At 37.3% G+C, this 24,030-nt stretch overlaps 1 protein-coding gene across 8 annotated transcripts in view; it reads left to right on the plus strand.

The window, feature by feature from the left end:
* LOC132122025 (chromodomain-helicase-DNA-binding protein 9-like) overlaps positions 1 to 24,030 on the plus strand; it is a 70,104-nt gene that overhangs the window by 23,017 nt on the left and 23,057 nt on the right. For 7 of the 8 annotated variants that reach the window (XM_059531901.1, XM_059531882.1, XM_059531864.1 and 4 more), the window contains exons 3-9: positions 10,424 to 10,824; positions 21,012 to 21,120; positions 22,390 to 22,536; positions 22,757 to 22,825; positions 23,350 to 23,405; positions 23,568 to 23,685; positions 23,838 to 23,924. In XM_059531901.1, coding sequence (XP_059387884.1) covers positions 10,424 to 10,824; positions 21,012 to 21,120; positions 22,390 to 22,536; positions 22,757 to 22,825; positions 23,350 to 23,405; positions 23,568 to 23,685; positions 23,838 to 23,924 — 987 coding nt within the window. Of the gene's footprint in view, positions 1 to 4,303; positions 5,851 to 10,423; positions 10,825 to 21,011; positions 21,121 to 22,389; positions 22,537 to 22,756; positions 22,826 to 23,349; positions 23,406 to 23,567; positions 23,686 to 23,837; positions 23,925 to 24,030 lie in introns of those variants that run through there. The other variant, XM_059531926.1, reaches the window with a different exon arrangement.

The raw sequence follows: 24,030 nt of genomic DNA on the forward strand, positions 1-24,030 counted from the left end.
TATATATATATATATATATATATATATATATATATATATATATATATATATATATATATATATATATATATATATATATATATATATATATATATATATATATATATATATATATATATATATATATATATATATATATATTTTTATTATTCATCAAGGAAGCATTAAATTGATCAAAACTGTGTAATAATAATAAAAATTGTTGATCGAGTTTGAAATGTTCAAGATGTTCTTTTAAATCCTTTATCACAGAATCCTGAAAAAAAAGTATCATGGTTTCCACAAAAATATTTTGCAGCACAACTAGGGATGCACTGATATAAACATTTTGGCCGATACAAATAATCAATAATTCTTTGTATTTGAAAGCCGATAACCGATATGTTGGTCTATAAATCTATTTTTTTTTTTTGAGAGCGTGAATACAAAAAGGTCTCATCTTTAAAAGCCATGTCCTAAACACCTTCAGAATAAGCAGTCTAGTTTAAATAGTGAACATTAGAGGTTTCGAACACGTGTTAGGGGCCATTCACGTATCGCGCCTAAAAACGCGTGGAAAACGCTAGTCGTGTCGCTTTCTCCTTCTTTCCAAAGCGCTCGGGCAGTTGTGCGCCTGGGACGTCTGCCATTGCTAAGCAACCATGACGCGCTATCTCCATGAAGACGCGGAAATTTCAGCAAAGGATAAATGGATTTGCAGCACTAAAAATTGCTTGCAGTAGCTCTGCTACTAAATTTATTTCAAAATGGCAATCCATATACAGCTATGATCAGAAGTTCCTTCTTCTTAGCTGAGCTTTTAACGTTGTTACGGGAAAGGATGAAACTGATTGGTTAGTTCTTGTCACATGACCCGCTGTGTGCTTGCGGCATTCTGAAAAGTTGAGATGTTTTTAACTCGATGCGGTGCGGACACGCCTGCTTTTGCATGCGCGTCGCGACCGCGTCACTTTCATTATTAGCATGCATACCGCACGCCTACATTGGAAATAACGAACTTGAGTGTGCAAAAGACGCGATATGTGAACAGCCCCTTAAAAAACAGCGAGCCGCGAGACAACAGTCACAGACCACCGAGCTACCCAGAATCAGCTCCAGATCTCTGGAAACCATGCTAAACCATAGCAGAACCCTGACTACATTTTATGGTTTGTGATGCTACATTTCATGACTTCTCAGACAACTGTAAATTTGTGGCTGCTGTGGTTAAATTATAAACGCTATCGTAAACTCATATCAACCATATTCATTTTTGTTTACTGTAAAAACTTCAACCACATTGTTTGAAAATTAATAAAGGTTGAAATATTATATTAGAAGTTGTACTTAGATTTTTTTGTAAAGTTATCCAAAGGATTCATTAGCTAATAAAAAAAGAACATTAGATTAATTATTTATTGTAATAAAAATAATTGTTAGAGTACTCGACTAATCGGAAAAATAATCGTTAGATTAGTCGACAGAAAAAATAATCGTTAGTTGCAGCTCTAGTGTACATTGTAAAAATAATTTTACTCACTTGTTACCAAATTTCCCCCAAAAAGTCTTACAAATAAATAAAATAATGTAGGGCTGGATGATTATTCGAAAAAATAAATCAAACCGAAATTAAGAACCTCTGTCCAACATAATTTTCCCAAGTCAGTGTAAATTTTAATCCTATTAATACTTTCCTGTTAAAAACATACTACCGCGTGTGTAGTCGGTGCTATACGGACGTGCCTGTTGCACTCATGTGTTTTGCAGTGTCTTGCGCTTTTGATTACACTTAGCAGGTTTGCATTTCAACCTTTGTATTTGACGGCACCTTAGTGGAGTAGCTCTGCGCTGCACTTCATTTTTTAAAACCATTACTGTGCATCTTGCAGTTTTAAACAAAGACGTTTTCTGTGTGAATGACCAGGAAAAAACTAAAGTAAATATCCATATTGAGGCACGGGACAAGATCACAGAGATGCTGCCCTGCTCTTTGTCGAGCTATTTTTGATTTCAGTTGTTCAAAATATTCAGCAAATAACCATAAATAGTTTGTTTGCTTCAATTATTTTAAAATCACAAAGATAAGAAATGCTCTCTTTCATTAGAACAAAAAATCCAATCTTTTATAGTTGATTAGCTAAATTTGTAGTACAAACCTTTAATGAACTACGAGGGCAGAAAAAAATACAAATCAACGTTCAATAATCATAATCAAGGTAAAGTGTTCAATTAATTGAAGTTGAAGTTTTGATTTTAAGCCATATCGCCCAGCCCTAAAATAATGTATAATCTAAATAATGCAAACAATCCATTGGACATCATTACTTGAGTGTATAAAATCAAAATGCATGCGCCATAAATCAATAAACCGGAATAGCCACTGCATGGAAAATAATGAAATGATTTTAATAACTAAACCATATTGTTGATGAAAATAATATGAGAAAAATAACATTGGTGGTTATTATTAATAATGCATCAATGATTTTGAAAAAGTAACAAATTAATAATGCCTCTGTTTTATATAGCCGCATTGCTGTTGGAGCTGCATGCGCTGTAGCTGTTTTTATAAAGATATGTATATGACAGTCTCAGTTATAGTTATTAGTGTTGTGCATTGCTGTTCAAGCTGTGCTCTGAAGCTGAAGAGCTGAATGAACACCAGTTAACTGTAGTGCTTTGCTAGCAGCTTGTTTAACTCAAGGGAATGCATAATTATGAGATGAATCCGATATTTATACATAAACATATTACAACTTACATAACACTGTATAATTATAACTTATTGATAATAGTAAGAAATATTTCTTGACAACCAAATGAGCATATTTAATTTCTGAAAGATAATGTGACACTGAAGACTGGAATAATGGCTGCTGAAAATTCAGCTATTTTTATATTTTTTTATATATATATATATATATATATATATATATATATATATATATATATATATATATATATATATATATATATATATATATATATAACATATTGTTTTTGTGTTGTTTTTTTAGGGAAAAAATACACATGTTTATTAATAACAGAAATCTGTTGAGCTGTTTGCACCTTTCTGCATGCACTGATTAGATAATTAAATTTGAGTCTTCATGTGACTGCTTGGATATCTGGAATAGTTACAGGCACTAAGGACTAAGGAATTGGTCATATTACAGGATGCTGTAGCTCATACCTTGTTAAAAGGAGCACAATTTGTAAAGATTGCACTGTACAGATCAAGAAGTTCACATTCATTTCAGTGTGTTTCTTACATGGTGGCTTAAGCATTTGCCACACACAGGCTTGAAATATCCTTGAAAATATCCACCAAATATCCAGGAGGTCTGAAAGTGGGTGGGTTTGGAGGAATAGAGCGCGCTCTCTCTCTCTCTCTCTCTCTCTCTTTCTCTCTCTCTCTCTCTCTCTCTCTTTCTCTCTCTCTCTCTCTCTCTCTCTCTCTCTCTCTCTCTCTCTTTCTCTCTCATGCAGAGCTGAACTCCTCCCAATATCTTGGTGCTGCTATTTCATCTTATTTACATATTAACCGTTTGGTTGCCATAGTGTAGAGGTGGTTTGTGCCATGTTTTCCTCCTTACAGTATACAAGCACACTTTTATTTGCTTTCTCTGTCACTCATAATGTTCTTCATCTTCTAGGTTATTCTCTCGTGAAGGCATATTCATGTACAAGTATGAGTGACACAGACAAAATTAGTTACAAATGAAAAAAATCTATATATCCTTGTCAAAAAGCTTTTAGAAATGTAGAAATATGGTTTTGATATTCCAACCTCCTCTTCACAACTTGCGAGCATATTTAAAGTGTGTGTGTCTCTGGTATTCCCTACATTTTTGGGTCCCCTCAAGTCTAGTAATACAAGTAAATTTGGACATTTTTTGGTCCCCACGAGGAAACAAAAATCATACAGAACATAAATCATACAGAATGATTTTATTTTCTTAATTTTCTTTAATTTAAATATCTAAAATAGCAGAAAGTTTTGTGTGAGTGGGCAGATTTAGGGGTAGGGGTAGGATAAGGGGATATAAGAAGATGATCATATAAAGTGTGTATTGAGGTTTTTGAGTTGTTTCCACCAGTCCAAACTTCAAGGACTTGTTATCTCTCCGTCTTTTTTCCCCCTGTGTCTGTTTTGTTATCTATCTCTCTCTGTCACACTTGGCCTGTTTGTACTGCGCAAACCATTTTATTGTTGCTAGCATACTGCCGGAAGAGGAACGTGCACATGCACCAACAGACGCAGCTACACTATGTGCCACCTAGTGAGAAGACTGTTTTAGTTGACTTTCAGGTCGCATGTATTGTCTTGCCTTATCTTAACCAAAAGTGCAAAAGTTGATCTTACTCCAGTCTCCAGGCTTGGCCGAACCACAGCTAATCTCTCTGCTACTCCGTAAGATTCTTAAGCTAAGATGACCCAGTTTTAATGCGTGATTTCAGTAGCTAGTCATAACACCCAAGTGGTTCTATGCCTGACATATTATTTGGGGTGTCATAAATGCACGTTTTCCTCCTCTGTGTTTTTTTCATAGTGCAGACACTTGTTTTCATTTTTGCTGCATGTGTGGGCTCAAGAGGTTTGTTGCAGTGCACGTGCACAGTTGCACATGGCCAATGTGTCACACTTAGGGAAAGTCAGGGCATGACATAATTTCCCCTTGAGTATCTGTTGTCACTTCCTGTGAGTCTATTCAGGCAGCAGCACATGCCACCTGCCCCCTCTTCTGTATGTGTGTGTATGTGCGAAACTGATAATTGAATTGCTGACATGACAATGACATATTTCAAATTAGAATTGTGATTTATTTTACTTGTTTAGGTCAAAACTATGCTGTTTTGACACAAAATAGCTGTTGAATATATGTGTAGGTGTATTCATTTCCTTAAACACTTGCTGTTGTGCATTTTGTACCTGGCAAGTAGAGAAATTCAGTATTTTTGGGGTTAAGTTGTGAAAGTTAATGTAATAACAGCTAGCACCCTCTGCTGGACCTCCTGCTTCACAATGAGCTAAAGAGAGAGCGAGAGAGTGAGTGAGCAAGGGAGAGAGAGAGAGAAAAACGAGTCCGGATTTTAACGACATCTCTAATATTCATGCTGATGCGTTTTGCTGCTTTGTGCTTTCATTTCTCTCCGCTTCGTCCGTGTCTCCTGCTCGCCGCACACACCCCAGCCTGAGAGAGGGGAGGGGAATGAGGGAAAAGGAAGGAAAAAAAACAAGTGGAAATAAGGAAAACAAGCTACAGAGTGTCCAACTTAGCCAGTACAAAAAACCTTTTGTGTTAGCAATCCTACCTTCGTCTGGGATGTGAAAGGAGGAAGAGGAACGAGAAGTCTTGACGGTCTGTACGCGCGCGCGCGTGTGTGTACACAGAAGAGACAAGAAAACGACGGCCGGGAGAGATCGAGCACAGTTGTTCTCGGACGAACGGACGGTCGGAGGGAATCGATGAGAAAGAGTCAGTGAGAGAGGGAGGGAAAAGAATAGACCGAGCACAGCTGAGCGCAGCAGAATGAGAGAATCCTGGACCAGCGTGGCTGCTTCGTCTGTCTCTTCCTCATTCCCTTGTTTTCCGTGAAGTGCGGCTCCATGCAGCCCAGCCAGGGGAGGAGGTGAACAGGGCTTCTTCAGCCACGGACTTGCCGGAGCAGGGAGGGAGAGAGGGAAAGTGAGCGAGCGAGTACAAGAGAGAGAGAGAGAGAGAGAGAAGGGAGGAGGGAGGGAGCAAGCAAGAGAGAGAGAGAAAAAACGGCGAAAGGGCAAGGCTTTTGTTGGCGGTTGGAGAGAGGGAAGAGGGGGGAAAGAAGAAAAGAAAAAACATGTCTACGGTGAACAGGCCGAGAGGACGGGTGAGTGAGTGAGTGAGCGAGCAAGCGCGTGTGTGTTTGTGTGTGGGGGGTGGAGAGAGGTGGAGGTGGAGGAGGAGGAGGGAAGGGTGGGGGAGGGGGCCGGCAGGAACTGAACAGCTACAGGCTCATGCGGCAGGCTACACAATCGCCGCCATCTTGTGCTAACTGCTTCTCTCCATTTCTTATTCTTTCGCTTGTGTGCTAAGGGAGAGTGCTGTGTTATCTAGCTCTTGACTAGGTGTCCTCTGTCTCTGTCGGTTCTTCTTCCTGTTTCATTGCTTTCATTCACCGAAGCACAGTAAAATGTGCCACATGTGTGCAGAAGGCATTGTGTTGCAGTGCCCCGTGCACGTTTCTGCTTCAACATAGTTTTATTCTAATCGGAGACGGTGATGACCTGAGCGTGGAGAGGGATTGAAATCGCTGTGGTGCTGGCAGCCTGTAATTTCAGTTATTTATAGATGTGTTACATAGCTGCAGTGCTCACGGCTTGCTGCATTTTCCCCCTCTCTCTCTCTCTCTCTCCCGCTCACGTCATATTCTCTCTATTACTCATTTTCTCACATATGCTCTCCCGCCTTCCCCCTATAGCTTTTCTCCATTCCTCCATTCCTGCTGATTTACCCTTTCATGCCTCGAATGGATTAGTGTGAATATTTCACGAGAGCTCGCTCTGCTCTCCGGCTCATGTTTAGCCACCAAACGAGTTACTGTTTATAACCCACCCCCACTCTCTTTTCTTTTGTTTCACTCTTTCCAGATAATTCCCTTTATTTAGCCATCAGGAAAGCGCAGGCCGGGTGATCCGATTTTATGTCTGTCTCTTTTTTTTGAGTCAACAAAGCTTCATTGGCAAGACTGGAACATTGCTCTGGCCATGTGACATATTTATAAAAAGCGAGTTTGCAACGTAAAACCTAATGAAGTAAAAGATAAGATCTCTTGCTTCTTCTTTATGGGTTTAAACTCACTTTAGCTGCTTTCCGAGTGAGACAGAGAGCAAGAAATGGAGAAAAGAGGGAGATTGCATGTCAGCGAAACAGGCATGAATAATAAAAGTTGGCATGTCTCGGCCTGCTATATGATCATGCTGTGAATTATACATGACTGTCTTTTAATTTCATGGGGTGAGAGGTGGATCATGTGAATAGACAGGCTCTCAGGTTGATGAGTTTATTTCTTGAACTTTAATCAGTGTGTGATGTCAATCTGATGAACTGTGACTTATTAACGCCCCATACCTTGTTTACTAATGATATCTCTGATGTTTAGAGGATTAAACCAGTAATAAAATGAAGAATATATATGTGTGTGTGTGCAAGCCCAGTGGTGTGCTGCTTTTCCCTGTACAGTAAGCCAAACCATTCCTTTATCTTCCCCTATAGCTGGTTGGCCACGTGAATGGATAGCAGTGAATATTATGAAACCCAGGCATTAGGAACATTGATGATGCAGCAGTTCAAAGATGGAGGATTTCCCATGTTGTCATCCAGTATGTGTGGGTGGACTCAGGCATACCATGCTGCACTGCTTGAGCAACAATCAGATGAGATGTGATCTCTGAGGATTTTTATCTTGGACCTCTTACATTTAGTCTGCTGGCGAGGTCATGCAGTAACTAGTGTGCTCATTAAATTTTCAACCAGTATTGAGCTGGGTAAAGAATGGCCCATAACACTTGAGCGGAGTTGATGTAAGCAAAATTATCTCTACAACCTGACAGGCTTCATTGAATGTCTCATAGGTGTCATAAGAAATCACATCTGTCTCGGTATCAGCCCTAGACTACTTACTGTAACTGCAAAAAAGAATCATGGGAGTAAGATGTTTAAGACAATCAGTAAGCTATCTAGTTAGAAATGTTCTTTGCTTGTCAACAAAATATGTAATTAATTTTAAGCCCACTGGACAAAATGGTTGGCAAAATTCCCAATTTAACCTGCCACTCAAATTTTTTCCCCATTTCAAATAATATATAATTATATAATTGACTGTGATTTGGGGGGAAAAAATGCACAAAGACCGATTTAAGTGGAGCCAAAAAGCATTTATTTTTGCACGAACAGAACCTCTGGTCTCTTTTGTTCAGCTTTAATTAAAATCAGCATGAAATGAAAATCAATTTTCTGAATGAACGTAGTGATCTTATTATATTAACCATTCATCCATGCATACATTTTTTTTTTTTTTTTAATAACTGGATCTTCCGGTGAAAAGACAGACTTCTCCCTCAACCCTCTGCACACAACTTGGCAATATAACCACCAATGGCTAGTAAATTTTTTTTTTTAGTTTAGTCGCCTGACTGATATACTATTTTACAAACACACGTATACACACGCACACACACACACACACACACACACATATATATATATATATATAAACTTTGTAACCATGTATGAATGCTTATTTGTCCTTTTAACTGAAGTCAGGACTTGTGGTGATGCTTTGTTGGCCATTCAGGGTTTCATAAAAAAAAAAAAAAAGATATTAGTAATACATAATAGTAATTATTATTAAAAGATAAAACCACTACCAATTTTGCTACTGTACTATACAGCGCACTAGCATTGATGAGCTGCTAGGATCATGGATATTAATCACGTTGTCAGCGTTGCCTCAAACTGATTTGTTGAAATCAAAAGCGTAATAGATGAGCTTCAGCCCACGAGATTGCCGTTTGCGCATAAGCTCCACCCACTACTTGAGAAATCGGCATATCTTCTGCTTGTTTTTAAAAACTGAATAATTCCAAATCAACTCCGTTATTTTGACAGGAAAGTACAAAAAAGAATATAGTTTACATGTAGCATGTCGATTCAGCGTGGTATGTAAGACTCTCGCTCTCTGTATGTGTGAGAAATACAGCGCTCTCAGCAAAATGGCAGCAAGTCGTGCACAGTGAATCCATTGAGATTAACTGAAAAAATACAAATCACTTGATGAAAAGCAGAACTCTGCTCAGTCAGTGTCCAGCAAGTGAAAATATATATGTACTAAACTTATAATAGCCTCAAACTCATACACTGGCGAGTAAAATCTAAGAATTTATTAGCCAATGGCTAACGATAGACAACAGGGTGGGTGTTTCTGTTCAACAGTCCAAAACACGTTAAATAAAGTGTATGCATCCATAATAAAATTTGCCTCACACGGCTCCGGGGCGTGAATAAAGGCCTCCTGTAGCAAAAAACTGTGCCTTTTTGTAAGAAAAATATCTCAAACATAATAAACACTTCTTTTCGCAATTTGTCATATGCAGAAGCAGTTCTGGCAGATGCAAAGGATGTCGGCATTGCGTGATTAGTAACGAACGCAGAGGGAAAACAAAACAAAATGGCTGTCATGAATTAGAAGTACAAACCGAGGATTTGTAAAGAAAAATGTCAGAGGATTTTGATATAAGCCAAGAGGAGACTGGTTTTCCTTTGCTAAAGTAAGGAAACTTTGCTTCTTTTGCGCCTGTAAACAAACTCCTGAGACTAGCATATCTCAGGCGTGCGTGCAGCACATACTTCTATGTCATCCGCCGGAACAGCTTCTGCATACGACAGTCAGTAAAAGTGAGAGAAAAGTGATTATTACGTTTGGAATATGGAAGTTTTTCTTACAAAAAACACATGGAATCACTACAGGTGGCCTTTATTCACGCCCCAGAGCTATGTGAGGCCTGTATTATTATGGATGTGTGTGCTTTATTTAATGTGTTTTGGACTGTTAAAGAGAAACACCCACCCACTGCAATAATAACGCTTGGAATAGCCAGGGCAATTTTTAATCTAACTCCGATTGGATTCATCTGAAAGAAGAAAGTCGTATACACCTAGGATTCCTCGAGGGGTGAGTAAAACAGGCTAATTTTCATTTTTGGGTGAACTAACTCTTTTAGCCCAGTTTAGATTGGACTCTAATGATAACAACAAATAGTAGGCACATTTTTTTTTTTAATTTAGACATAAGCTTTGCTTTTGCAATGCACATTATAAGCGAACCACTGTAGATGAGAAAAATTAGTCGCCACTGTGTATGAAACTACCAGCATTTGGCTGGGTGAGGCTGTTAACTTCAAACCCCGCCTGTGAATGATTTTGCACATTCTGGTTTGTTGGCATCTCTTTAGAGGTCTGTGTGTCAGAGTGAGGTTCTAGTGCATGAAGTTAGCTTACAGATCCTTTTTAATCATATGTGCAGAGTAACTGTTTCACTGTACTGACTTTGTCCCCCTTAATAAGAAACCTATTAAAGTATTTACATCCACTTGAGTCCAAGTTTTCTAGGTCATGACTAGAGGAGTAATTGCTGTTGAATTGAAGCTCATCGTTATTTTTCTTGTCCAATAGCGCTCTTACATTGACCGTCAGACTAGTCTACATGGCGTCATGGTATCTTAAATAGTGTATTGTTCATCATGGGTTTAGCATATGGAATTACCGAATCCTGAAATAGAAGCCTGTCTATTGGCTTCCTGTACAGTCCTGGCTACACAACAACTGTAGATGAAGCCGGTCCTATGGAGAACATTAATATCTTGTTTGGGTGGTAATATCTTTCTTTTTCTCTTTTCTCACAGCCTCCTAAGAACACTAATGGTCCCAGCAGCCAGCCACGGGTACTCAGCCCACCAGTGAAGAGCAGCTCCTCTTCTTCCTCTTCATCATCCTCGTACATATCCGTGTCAGAGAAGCGGGCACAGAAGCGACAGCAGCAGCAGCAGCAACAGCAGATGGAGTCGTCCCTTTCGGACGATAAACAACAGAAGGCCAATCTAATCATCTCCGAGGCCATCGCCAAAGCACGAGAGAGGGGAGAGAAAAATATTCCACGCGTCATGAGTCCAGAAAGCTTCCCGTCTTCTTCGTCGCAGCACCGCGGTCACAGGTCCCGTTCTTCCAAGTCCAGAGGCAAGGATAAGAGTTCCAAGAAGACCCGGATTGTGACGTCATCCAAGTCCAAACAAAAGGCTCAAATTGGGTAAGACCGCTATAACATTCTTCCTAAGCTGAAGGATGAGTGACATTTTGTCTCTTTGGTGTTTTGGTCATGGAGTGTTGTAGTGTTGTACAGCTGTGTTCTACAGCTGATTCTGTCCTGATCTGTGATGACATCTGTTCATCCAAGAGCATCTCCGTGACTTCACCTGCATATTGTTAGCCATGCAGCTAATCATGCAGCCATGCAGCTAGTCTTAACATGTGTTTGTCTATTAAGTTTAAATCTGATGATGAGTTCTCATAGATCGTGAGGATCATTGACTGCTATGGTAAGCTGCTACTTCAAGCTAAAAGCATTTAAAGAAACAATAAGTTAGAAGAGGCAATATTTTGATAATAGTCAAGAGTAAAGGCCATCGTTAGAAATGAAGTTTCAAATTTTTAAGAGCAAATGTGAACATTCAAGTATAGCAGAAATGCCTCAACTTTTCACTATAAGGAGCCTTAAATGATAGAGAATATATTTCCGTGCAAAAATTTGATCTCAGCCGATTCTTTTTCCTTAATGCACATTAATGCACATTGTGACTTATGTAAAAGAAGAGCAAATTCACCTCAGGCTAGCACATGAACTTATATGCAAATGTTGAGAGTTTATGTGCATATCAAGCGTTTCCTGTCAGGTTTTCTTAAGTGCAACTTTTGCCAACAATAGTCTCTGACAAGTAAAAAAATAACTTTTTTGTTTTTTATAAGAAACTGTAGTACTGCAAATATGGCAAGCACAGCAAAATGCTCTGTAAAATAGTAACTCCATTCAGGAAGTATTAAGGTGTCAGCGTTTTTTTTTTTTTTTATATTTACAGATACATTTTCAATCATTCACATTCGGATGATTCCGTCGTCCGCTGTTAGGAAGTCTTTGGTTCAAGAAATGTGCTCCGAGTATGCTTGAAGTGTTCACTTGTTAACCAGTTACAGAACATTTTAGCAACATTTTTGAACCAAGGACCACTTTTAATAACCCCAAACTTTTTGCGGTTGTGAAAAACCCTACCCTAGCAGTTCTCTCCAGGAACGTTGGAGATTTGAGTACTGAAGAGTAATATGGGGACAATTTTACAGTCATATTTTTGATGATCCAATTTTTTTTTACGTCAAATCCCCTCAATATAATGCAAAGAACTACCTTGCCATACAAGGATATAAAAAAAATAAGTGTTATGTTCTAAAGTTCTAAACGTTCTATGTTCTAAACTTTTATTGTTTTTGTTGTTGTTGTTTTTTTATTATCTGAAAAGTAATATTCAAAATGATTATGAAAACTTTTTTTTTTCTCTGAAAATTAAAATACTCCCTGAGACTTTCTGGGGGTCCCTGGACCTTAGTTTGAAAATTAAGGTTGAATGGAAAAATTATCAGCCTTTTTTGTAACCCACAAACATGGCAAAGGAACAAACATACACTAAACAGTAATCTGGTGTTCTCCCATTTTTGTTGTGGTTAATGATTGCTTCATGTGCTTCATGTGACGTGTAACAGCAGTGCTCACATGGAGAGGCTATTCTGGTGAAGGTGAATAGATCAGAAGTTTGAATCAAACATGCAGAGCTTTATGACATCATGACGTCATCTGATCTGCATTAATAGAGGACTGAATGGGAGATTGTGTTATGAGATTTCTAGGTCATGTGTAGCCCTCTGCAAACTTTATGCCACCAAATAACATCTCAAGCTCTACGATTCAGTCTAGATGCTGCTTTTTTTCTTAGTAAGGCTGTGTGTGCTCTCTTATGGTCCGTTGGTGAGATTACGAAGCTAGCATGAAAATGTTTAACATTCCCTCTGTGCTTGTAAAAGCAGTGTGTTGAATTTCTTCTGTGACTTGTTCGTGGTGCTTAATGGATTAGCAGTCTGACTGACCCAAATACTTCAGCAGTAAAGGCAAGACAAACAGGACATGTGTATGTTCAGACTCAATTCCTCACTGGGTGATTTCTTTTCTTGTTTAACACAGTTTATTGTCTCATGTTGTATGGATTGCAAAATTTACCACATCTGACAAGGAAGCAGACGTTGATGGCTTTCAAATGTTGGTCTGCAGATAGTCCAGAATGAGAAGAACATGTTTGCATATTGATGTGGTAATAGGCTAAGTGGTCTCCTTCCCCCTGTAAAGTACTCAAAGTTACCTGTCTGGTTTGGCAAGCTTTTATTGAGGGCGCTTTGCTGTGTTAGTGTTGCATTACTTTGCTGACCCTCTAATGTACTGTACGTTGTCGCCGCTCTGCTATAAGAGGCTGGTATTTATTAATGGTTGAGTGTTTTGTTATAGCTAGTGGTTTCATGACCAAACGCAAACACCACAGTTGAGTGAAACCATGTTGGGAATAACAAGTGTTGTTAGTCAGTTGTTATTTGACTATCAGGAAGACGTATAGACCATATCCCAAATGCTGGATTAGTGGCTTCTTAAAATATTTGAAGGTCCAATTTTTGCTCAGTAATCTGCTAATTTGCTGCTTATTTATAGTTAGTAAGGTAGTTCTTAAGTTTAGGTATTGATTTGGGAGGTAGAATATGGTCATGCAGAATATGTGCTTTATAAGTACTAATAAACAGCCAATATGTTAATAATAGCCATGCTAATAAGCAACTAGGTAATAGTGAAAACTGGTCCCTATACTAAAGTGTAACCGCAAGGTCATAGCTTGCAGAATTATTTATATGCTCAGTGCTTCTGTGCTGTAAGACTGAAAATTGCTTTTTAATTAAAAAATAAGTAGGCCTACTTTTGCAAGATATGACATTGTACAGGAAAGCGTTTTGTCCTTTTCTTCTTTTTTGTTTTTACATTTTATTATAGAAAATTATTCTAAATATCTTTAAATAAAGGTTCAGTGTGAAAGCTTCCAGCTTTAATGATGGCAAAACCTTATCAAGAAAAAATATTAAATAAAAACAATTCGTTTCTGGTAACTTGGATTAAGGAAAAAGATGTTTTCCAATTATAAATATCATGTATTAGTGCTAAATGTTATACACTTTATACTGTGGTGATAGCAGTCATATTTTAATAAATGTAAATCACAAAAATATATTAACATAATATTTATTATTATTATTATATATGTTAATAATGAGTTGGAGAATCATTAAAATGGCTTAAAAATAAAGGGAGAGTATATCAGTATTGCTTTGTCCTGTTGTGGGACACTTCTTCAAGATTAGTTTTGTACTTCATTTTCTCACAATATCCTTCCACTATGCTGCACAGGGATCAAAATCAAATTCTCCCTTGAATATTTTCTCTGCCATATTTTTTTCTTTTTATCCACCACATAGCTCCTGCCTGCTCTTTCTGGTGAAGATGAAACATTGTTGCATGTATCATGGTGTAGTAGACTGATGCTGAGTTCGCTTCAATTCAGATGTCACATAAAGCTGCACTGAGAATAGGGCTGCCACCAAAAAACAAAACAAAAAAAAACCCTTCTGAATCCCTAAAATGACAATGGGACACCCTACTGTCTCTTGCACTTCTTGAACAAGCCACAAGATCACAAGTCCACATCAAGTGTGTAATTTGGGACATGGCCATTGGAAATTGGCTAATCTGAAGTGAGCTGTTTGCTTAACTGCTGCATCACAAGTCTCAAATGTCACTCAAGTCACGTGTAATGTGGAAAGTTTGAGGTTATAGTTAAGGTAGCAAATATATAAAAAAGTGTGTATGTGATGCACTCAAGAAGTCTATGAGAAGACTCCCTTCTTGATAATCAGTGGACAGTTGCAACAATCCTCCTCAAGTCAGGAAATTCCTTATCAAAAGATGTACCGATACCACTTTTTTTTCAGAACTAGTCCGATACCAATACTTTCATTTTTGGTACTCGCCGATACCGGTCCCTTTATTTTCACAGCATTTGTCTTATTTTTTATTTATTAATTTTTTTTCTATACAAATATTGAGTACTGAGACAAGGAGAAGAATAATGTTAGTTGGTTTCATTTAGCAAACGGTTATTTCCACACTTAATTATACCTGTTAAAATTGATTGTTTAAGCATTTATTACTTTCACTTTTAATTTTGATGGCTTCATTGCAGCAGCTCAATACTGTAATCATAAAACATTTTCCTAAAATAATGCAGGGAACTACTCATTATACAAGTGCGCAAATACTAATTTGGTGATGTCATTTGTGTCACGCACACTGTACTCGGACCCTTGTGTATGAATAAAAAACCATAACTCTAAAGTGAGCTAAACATGCGCAACGCGTACACATTTGCCTTGGTGCAGATTGAGAGAGACACTTATAGCCTAGTGCATTTCACACAGTCTGCTAGTTTCACTTTTGCTTTAATCATTTATGCTTGACATTTAAAATAAATGTTGTTTATGGTGAATGCCCCTATATATTTTTTGTATGTTTTATATTTATTTTCGATTTGGTTTTAAACCAAATGCATGCGCTAATGGAGCGAACACAGCAATCAAGGTCATGCAACGGAAGTATGCGCTCACTCGCTCGCACTCTCTCTCTCTCTCTCTCTCTCTCTCTCTCTCTCTCTCTCTCTCTCTCTCTCTCTCTCTCCTTACCGTCAAATAATTTTAGTAACTTGTGCACTGTTTTGCTTGCTTGCTTTTGACAAATCCGTCCGAACTACAAACTTTCCAGTGATGTCTGTGAGATATTTACTCGACAAGCTTGTGCATCTGTGCAGCCGCACACTCAATCCACTCAGCACGCTCTGCTTATCAGGCGTGAATATTGAATGTTTAACATTATATTAATTGCTTACATATACTTACATGTATGGGGCATTTTTATGAGAACGAGTATAGGAGCGCAACATCGTGCCCGATTCTGATACCAGTGTCAGTATTGGTGCATCCCTGGAGAACAACCATACCTGTTACTACTATGGGTTTTCTTCATAGGTTTTTTTATCTAAAAAGATTTGTTGTAACTGGGGGCTGGATATTGATTTTCAAATCACTGTGGAGACATGGAGGCAGAGGTGGGCCTTTAGATCTTGCTTTCATAAATAGCAGGGATGGTGTCTTTGAGTCTGCAGTGGAGAGCAAAGCCAAAAACCTACTGACCCGCTTTGCACCAAACTGCACACTACAGCCAGCAGCTGCCATTAAAGCAGACCATGTGATCTCAGAGATTGAGATAGAGACTGCAGCCAGTCACACACACCCATAACAGTACAGTCTGCCAGGCACGTTATGGCTGTGTTGATACATCCATGTATCAGACTTTTCCTGCTATTGATATTTTTTATGTATTCGTGTGACCATTCATTAATTACAGAAGAATCAGGTTGTTAAAAGTGCTTATTTTCCTTAGTGTGGTCAGAGATGCAGTGCTGGGCAAAAGTGAAGCAGAGCATGCAAGACGGATTGAGATTATGTTATGTGTATGATAAGTGTTGTGTTGTGTGTGATGGAGATGAATGGATACTGGATGTTTATTTAGACATTATATTGAACATAAAATAAATGGTGGGTTTCTCATTGCAGGGCTGATTTTAAACTCATTTTATGTGTGTGTATGTACAACCATGTGTTTGTAGGAGCTTTTAGGGAAAAGACTGAGTATGTGCGTATATGCAGCCTAGGTTACAGCCCTGAAATATTAATGCAGCCTTCTGCGTCTGCCTCCAAAGACTTTCCACACTCATCCATTGAGCATGTGTGCATGCATTTAAATGTGTTTGCCTCTGATTCATACAGTCTTTAAATACTGATGCATCATAAAGTAAGAGAAACAAACACACACACACACACACTCCAGTTGTTAAACATACAGCGGCAACTACTGTCAATAAGATTGACCAGCTGGGATTTGTGATTGTTGGTTTTGGTTAGGGGTGTAACGATTCACTCGTTTTCTCGATGCATTGATTACAAACCCTGACGATTCATATGCATCGATCTTGAAACTGATTTGATTTTTGAATCGTGAATCGCTGATCTCGGACAGTGATCGGTTCAAAACGCTAAGAATCAAATAAATCGCGATTTCTATAGCGATTCAATGCTTTCAAAATATATACACATTAAATTACTACATGCACAAATTAATGGAGACCTTGAACAGTGTTCGTGAATTGTGCCTCTAATCTGTCCTACACGTGCTCCACTGTTTACCGCCCGAGACTGTCACTCTGCATCTTACCGACGGCGTTACCGGAGCAGTCGAAAGCGGTGTATTTATTGCATGGATGGAGCATAATCGTAAGAGTCTAAATCATACGCACAGTTCCATTGAATGATAAATGTGTCTAAACAATGCGGATGAACCGAATGTACAAAGGAAACTGTTAAAATAACCACAGCATTACTGACGACCTTGAAATAATAGCGCAAGGTTTATCTGAAAATCAGATGAAAGTAGCGTGTGATGCTTTAGCAAACGTTTTCTTTCAGAGCGTTTTCTTTCAGAATCATCATTCGCTGATGGAGAAGAAAAGTTAAATAACTAGCCTACTATAGCATTTTATTTTGTGAAAATGAGATAAAGTTTTTCACACTGAAAGAGAAGTGATCTGGCTCTCTTAGACGTGCCAGGCTTTATCTGCAGCTAAACTGAATAAAAGCGGAATGAACTGATGAAACGTAAAAAAAAAAACACAATAAATAAAATCTATGAATGATGCAGTGCTAATTGACATATCATTTATTATAGTAAAGAAACTATATAGAAAGTATATTTTCTACCTTACTCTGTGCAGAAAATTAAAATAATTGCTAATTAAATGTATCCTAGTATATAAAACAATCATAAAATTGCCATTAGGAAAAAAATATCGATTACGAATGAGTGATTATTGTAGGGCTGTAGCTATCGAATATTTTAGTAATCGAGTATTTTACCAAAAATTCCATCGATTAATCGAGTAATCGGATAAAATGTGTTTTTGCTTTATTAAAGTGCAATATTAATTATGCAAGAGAAAATAAGACTCCTGGGTCTCTTAAAATGAACAACTAAGTTTCCTTTTTTAGAATTTTTTTTTTTTTTAAATGCATAGAATACATCAAAAATACACATTTAATTAGTACCCATTGTTTCTCTGTCCGTACTTGTACTGTGAACAATGACAATAAAGTTGACAGATGAATTAAGTGCATTTAAGTGCCATTTAATTGGGGTTTTAAATAAAGCATTTTCTGAGATGCACATTAAACACATAAATAAACACATCAATTTATCTTTTAATTATTGAAAATTAAGCAAACTTAACTTTTTGGTAAACAAAGGGGAGTTACTATTAAAAATAAAACATGGAGGAAATGTTGTGTGATTAAACCTTTAAAAAAGAATGTTTGAATTTTTTTAGTAGTAGGCTATGTACATTCTGCTGAACAATAGTAATACATCTCTGGCAAATACTTGTCTAAACTAAACCTGACTTTTATTTTGACGGGTTGGCGTACCTTTACAGTTCTGTGTATGTGATGTGACACTAGTTTTACTCAAATCAAATGGTCAAATGCTCATGAAGTGACTGTCAGAGCAGTTTTGGAGATGTTGTTCATGTGTTCACGAGACAGCAGACGCTGAAATTACCGCGAGCATCACGCGCGCTTCAGTGTGTGTAAATAAACAAAGAAGCGCTTCTGCGCCGTTCATTAACAGAGACACGCAGAACATGCAGGATTCATATTGCTTAATGTTTACATACATTATTCCATATTGTGATTTGATGTAAGTGCAATGACCTATTTTGAATAATTCATTCAAAATTTGGCAAATTCCGTGCCATTCCGCGTTAAACTGTAAATTCACTTTTTATGACTGGATTCCGCAATTCCCTCCGTGTTTTCTGCATCGCTGAAATCATAGGCCCCTAATTTTGCTATGCCAGCTCTATCTTGCAATGGACACATGCCACGACGTTCTCTTTACGTTTGCCAGCGCCCTCAAATCAAAACAGAGCTGACTCCTTGCAGTTTGCGATCAGACTCAGCGCTTGTGTCTCCTTCCGCTTTGTGGGTGACGTAAACGCGTTGTCACATTAAAAAAATCATTGTGAAAGAACCTGACGTGAGATTTAAAATAAATTAAAAGAGGCTTCGAGGCAGAGGAATTTGCCTCGATCATTTTTTGTAATCGAGTTACTCGAGGAATCGTTTCAGCCCTAGATTATTGTCCAGCAGTGAATTTGCTTTCTTACAGCTAATTAAAAGTAATTAAAAAAAGAGAATTCCTTGTAAAAAAAAATAAAAAAAAATAAAAATGATAATTATGATAATACATAGGCTACATACATAAAATGATTGTATTTGACATTTGTCACTGAAATGATGCTACGCCCCTGGTGTGACAAAATGTTAGCTTATACATAATACTCTTAAAGCTCTTTTTTAAAATCTTGGCTTACATACATTTTGGCATGCCATAGCATCATTAAATTAGCATCTAACAGTGGACAAAAGGTTTTATTTTATTATTTTTGTTTTTTAACCTATGGTTCTCTAACCATAAAGGCTACTGTAATTTGCCCCCTGACTAAGCATTTACAGATTTACAGGAAACATTTAGATAATACTGTGAATGCAGAATCGAATCATTATAATCAAATCGAATTTAATTGTGAATCAAATCGAATTGAATCGTTCTAAATTTACAAAAATCATTCTTGAATCGAATCGAAAACATGTGAATCGTGAATCGAATCGATGCATTCCCAAAGATTCACAGCCGTAGTTTAGGTGAAGCATTTTTGATACATTGGATATTTAATAATGTAAAATTATCAATCAAATAATAAAATTATCAAATCTGAACCCCCCCCCCCCCCCCATTTGTTCTTTCTTTCTTCATAATAGAGTGAACAGAATGTTGGTCATATTGCCTGTTGACTGGTGCCTTTTTCTGCAATTCTAACACCATGGTGTTCATGGGGTAAATCTAAGACTGCAGTGTAAGAATGACAGTCTGAGTTCTGCTGTTGTTTGTGAATCTACACAAATGGTCTGCTGAAGAAAAGATCAGTGACTGTGGCATATCTTTTGCCTCTGCATTAAGAGTTTTATCTTTTTTTTTATCTGTTATATTTGATTTTTTTTCTTTGCTAGAACTCTTTTTTTGATACACCAACATGAAAATGTGTGGCACAAAATCAGTATTTCCCATCAACACTATTATATGATCCAAACAACTAAATAAGTGCATTGTCTTATAGAAAATCTACCTGTCTGTCTGTCTTTTATTGTTTTATGTTATCATACTTATTTTATAAAATGACAAAGTTTGTGGTTGATTGTGGACCCTGTGTGTGTGTGTGTGTGTGTGTGTTTGTGTGTGTGTGTTGTTGGGTCCCTTGAAAGAGGAGAGTAAAAGAAAGATGTTTAGTGTGTTAAACTGGCTTAGCTCACATGCTTTCACAGGTTAGCTCAGTCCAGCTCTGTCTGTACACACACCCCTCACAGTAAAGACCAGCTCTCAGTCTCATTTCACAGCTGCTGAGTGGAGCTGGTGTGTCACTCACAGGATACAACATCACTGCATCCACCCACGCCACCAGCTTCACTCTGATCAGGTCGCTAGGCAACCAGGAAGTCACGTTGTCCCGGAGACTAGTGAAGTGTAACATCATCCACAGAGCGGGACCCAGAATGAGAGCGAGAGTGAAAGAGCGAGTGATGCACACAGCTGATGTCCTGACGATCATTTCCTCTTTATGTGTTTCTGCCACTGAGGAGATGGCAAACGTCTGACTGTTTTAAGTGTCCAGCGTGAAAGATGGAATTCTGTGAAATCATTTGACTGTTTATTGTTTGCACTGGATATTTTCATGTGTGCTGAAGGTTTGGTTTTATTACATGACATTTACAATGGAGTTAAGAGAAACCAGTGTTTGGTTTTATTTATATACTAATATTAATTTATATTAATAATATTTAATTTAATATAATTTAATTGAGCTTTTATTTTTATATTTTCAGGGGGTTTTTTGTAGGTTTTTTTTACAAAAATTTTTAGTTTTCTACATAGATTTTATTTTTCAGTTTTAGTGATTTACTTAATCACCAAAATAACTTTAACAACTTTCAAACCTATCGAGCCTAAAACAGCACTGCCCCCGCCCCCCTCCCCCCCCACACACACACATACACAGAAACCATACGCTGGTTTCTTCGGATTGAAATCCAGTGGGTACCGGTGTTAAAATAAGTCTCTCTGTTTGTTCTTCTCTTTGACAGGAAAATCATTATAAAGCTTGGAAAGAAGAAGCGAAAGAAGACAGATTCCTCTGAAGAGCTTTCTGATGATGACAGACCAACTCGACGATCCTCTAAAGATGATGATTCGGTGAGCTTTGGGTTTTTTATCTATTCTTGATATGCCTGGATGACACTTTCATGCTGTTTTATATAATCATCAAGCAAGAAAAGCATTTGAAAGTAATCATTTCTGGAGCAGGTGGCACAAATTGTATGCACTTTGTTGCTGGCTATTCTTTAAACTGCTTAATGCCATAGTGCTTCCTGCAGCATGTGTTCAGTATGTTTAGTCCAAGAGCTAAAGAGACAGAGATGACTGCCGTACCCTCAGATGAATTCCATCTCTTTCTTCTGAAATGACTAACCTCGCATTCCCCCATCCATGATATACCCCACTCTACCCTTCCAGATATAATTATCCTCTTTAAATACCCCTGTGTTAATTAAAGCACTGTTCTTTTGATGACTCAGTTGGGCTGTCAGAGTTTTTTTTGGGAAACACTGGGGTCTTGTGGCAGGGCGGGTGGGTCTTTATTTGGTCATCCTGAGATATTCTCATCCTGTCCATTTACTTTAACTCCTACACATTTAGGTCATGTTATATTTGGGAGGACAGACACTCTCTCTCTCTCTCTCTCTCTCTCTCTCTCTCTCTCACACACTCTTTCTCTGTGTACTAATTTATTAAAGGCCCCCTGATGGGCATGTCTGATTTGCTGAGTGAATAATAAAATTGTGCATGCGCAGGGGTTCTCCTCCTCTCTTGGTCATCTAAAGTGACATTTACATGGCTCAAGAAGCCCCCTGGAGTAAATTTATGACAACTGTAATATGGTTTTTGCTAAATATTTAAAATTCAGTTGATAATTTCATTATTTATTTGGAAATTATATCATTTGTGTAAAATGTATGCATTTATATTTACATTCCTGAATGCATATATATTATACACACTATTCAAAAGAGGTGAATGACTTGAAAAAATAAACTCTATTATTTTTTATTTTTTTTGCTTTCTACTTTTATTCAGCATTAATGCATTAATAATCAGACATAAAGACAAATAATTGATGTCCTTTTGAACTTTCTACTCAAAGAAATAATTTATAATGGTTTTAACAAAAATATTAAGCAGCACAACTGTTTGATTGATAATGATAGGACCTGTTTCTTTAGCACCTAATAATCATTAGAATGATTTCTGGAGAATCATGAGACACTGAAAATAGATTAATGACTGCTGAAAATTCAGCTTTGCCATCAAAGGAATAAAAAAAAAAAAAAAACTTAAAATAGAAAACATAAGAGACTTGAAAAAAGTTCAAACATATGCTCACTTTTGTTTGTGCGTCTACAGAAGCGTCGTTCGAACCGGAAGGTCAAGAAGAAGAAGTATGAGGATGATGGCGAGGCTCGATTTTCCGATGAAGAGATGAAGGTCATCGTAAAAGCCAAGAAGACCAACTCCAGCGCTCAAAAACAGCCTTCGGTGCAACTGTTTGTGGTGCGTACATTAAATCTCACTACAGTTAGCAGCACACATAATTGTTTCTTATGATGTGTCCCTGCATGCTCAAGCAGTTCTCTGATCTGGATTATAATATGCTATGTTTAGAATCCTTTTATGTGTGTGTGTGTGAGAGAGAGAGAGAAGTTGTGTGTGCATTTAAGTATATGTTGTGGTAGTATGAAGAGTCTCTGATCTGGTTTATGTTGGTTTATAGGAGAACCCGACTGAGGAAGATGCTGCTGTGGTTGATAAAATCATGGCATCTCGTGTGGTGAAAAACGAGGTAAGAATCTCTGTGTTTTATCTTTAGATCTCATTCAGTTTTATTCTGGAAATTATAGCCCTGTCTGAACTTCCTGTGACAAGTTTTGTGATCACATTTTGTCAAGTAGGAGAAAAACAACAGACATTTTAGTGCATAGTTGTTCTGAAATATGCTGGAATTTTAATCTTGAAACAAATGTGACATTTCTAGCAAAATGCTCATAGTTTTCATCTGTATTAAACTTTAATATGTGTGCTAATCTGTTTTTTAATTTAGCAAATGCTTCTATCCCAAGCGAGTTATTTGTGTAAATTGTGTAAAAATTTTGCTTTTATTGGGAAAAATTTATTATTTAATCATATTACTTTTGAAATTATTTTTCTTTATTCGGAAATGAGGGAGGAAAAAAAATTATTGTATATATATATATATATATATATATATATATATATATATATATATATATATATATATATATATATATATATATATAATATTTATTTGTATATTTATATTTATTTTTATTTTCATTAATTCAACAGGTTTCTCCTGGGGTGATGGTAGAAACTGAAGAGTATTATGTCAAGTACAAAAACTAGTAAGTCAATTAGGCAAGGGTTTTATCAGCTTCAACAGTTTTCTTTCTTCGATTTCAAGCTGTAAAAAAATCTGTTTTTCATATTGCTAATAACCAGGAGCAGCTCAGAGAGTGTGTGTAAGGAGCATTCAGTAATTATGTAAATGTGTGTGTGTGTTGTAGCTCGTATCTTCACTGTGAGTGGGCGACAGAGCAGCATTTAGAGAAAGACAAGAGGATCCAGCAGAAAATCAAGCGCTTCAAGATCAAACAGGCGCAGAGAGCACACTTCTTTGCTGATGTAAGAGTGCCCATGTTTGTTTGTAACTTCAGTCTTTTCACAAAAAAAAAGAAAGAAAGAAAGAAAATAGTAGGACGCTTTTCAGGTGAAATGTGATAATAATCACTTGGGAGATTTCTTTTTAATTATTAGTGTGTATCTGTGTGTTTAAGATGGAGGAGGAACCATTCAATCCCGACTATGTAGAAGTGGACCGAGTTCTTGAGGTCTCGTACTGTGAGGACAAGGACTCCGGAGAGGTAGCCATTGCGCTGAATTGTGTGTTTGTGTGTGCGGTTAGCAGTCTGTGTAGTTCATGAAGGGATGCTCTCTCTGTTTATTATTTTGTGCAAGTCTCAAAACCTT

Source organism: Carassius carassius, chromosome 3 (assembly GCF_963082965.1).
Source record: "Carassius carassius chromosome 3, fCarCar2.1, whole genome shotgun sequence".
Lineage (NCBI taxonomy): Eukaryota > Metazoa > Chordata > Actinopteri > Cypriniformes > Cyprinidae > Carassius > Carassius carassius.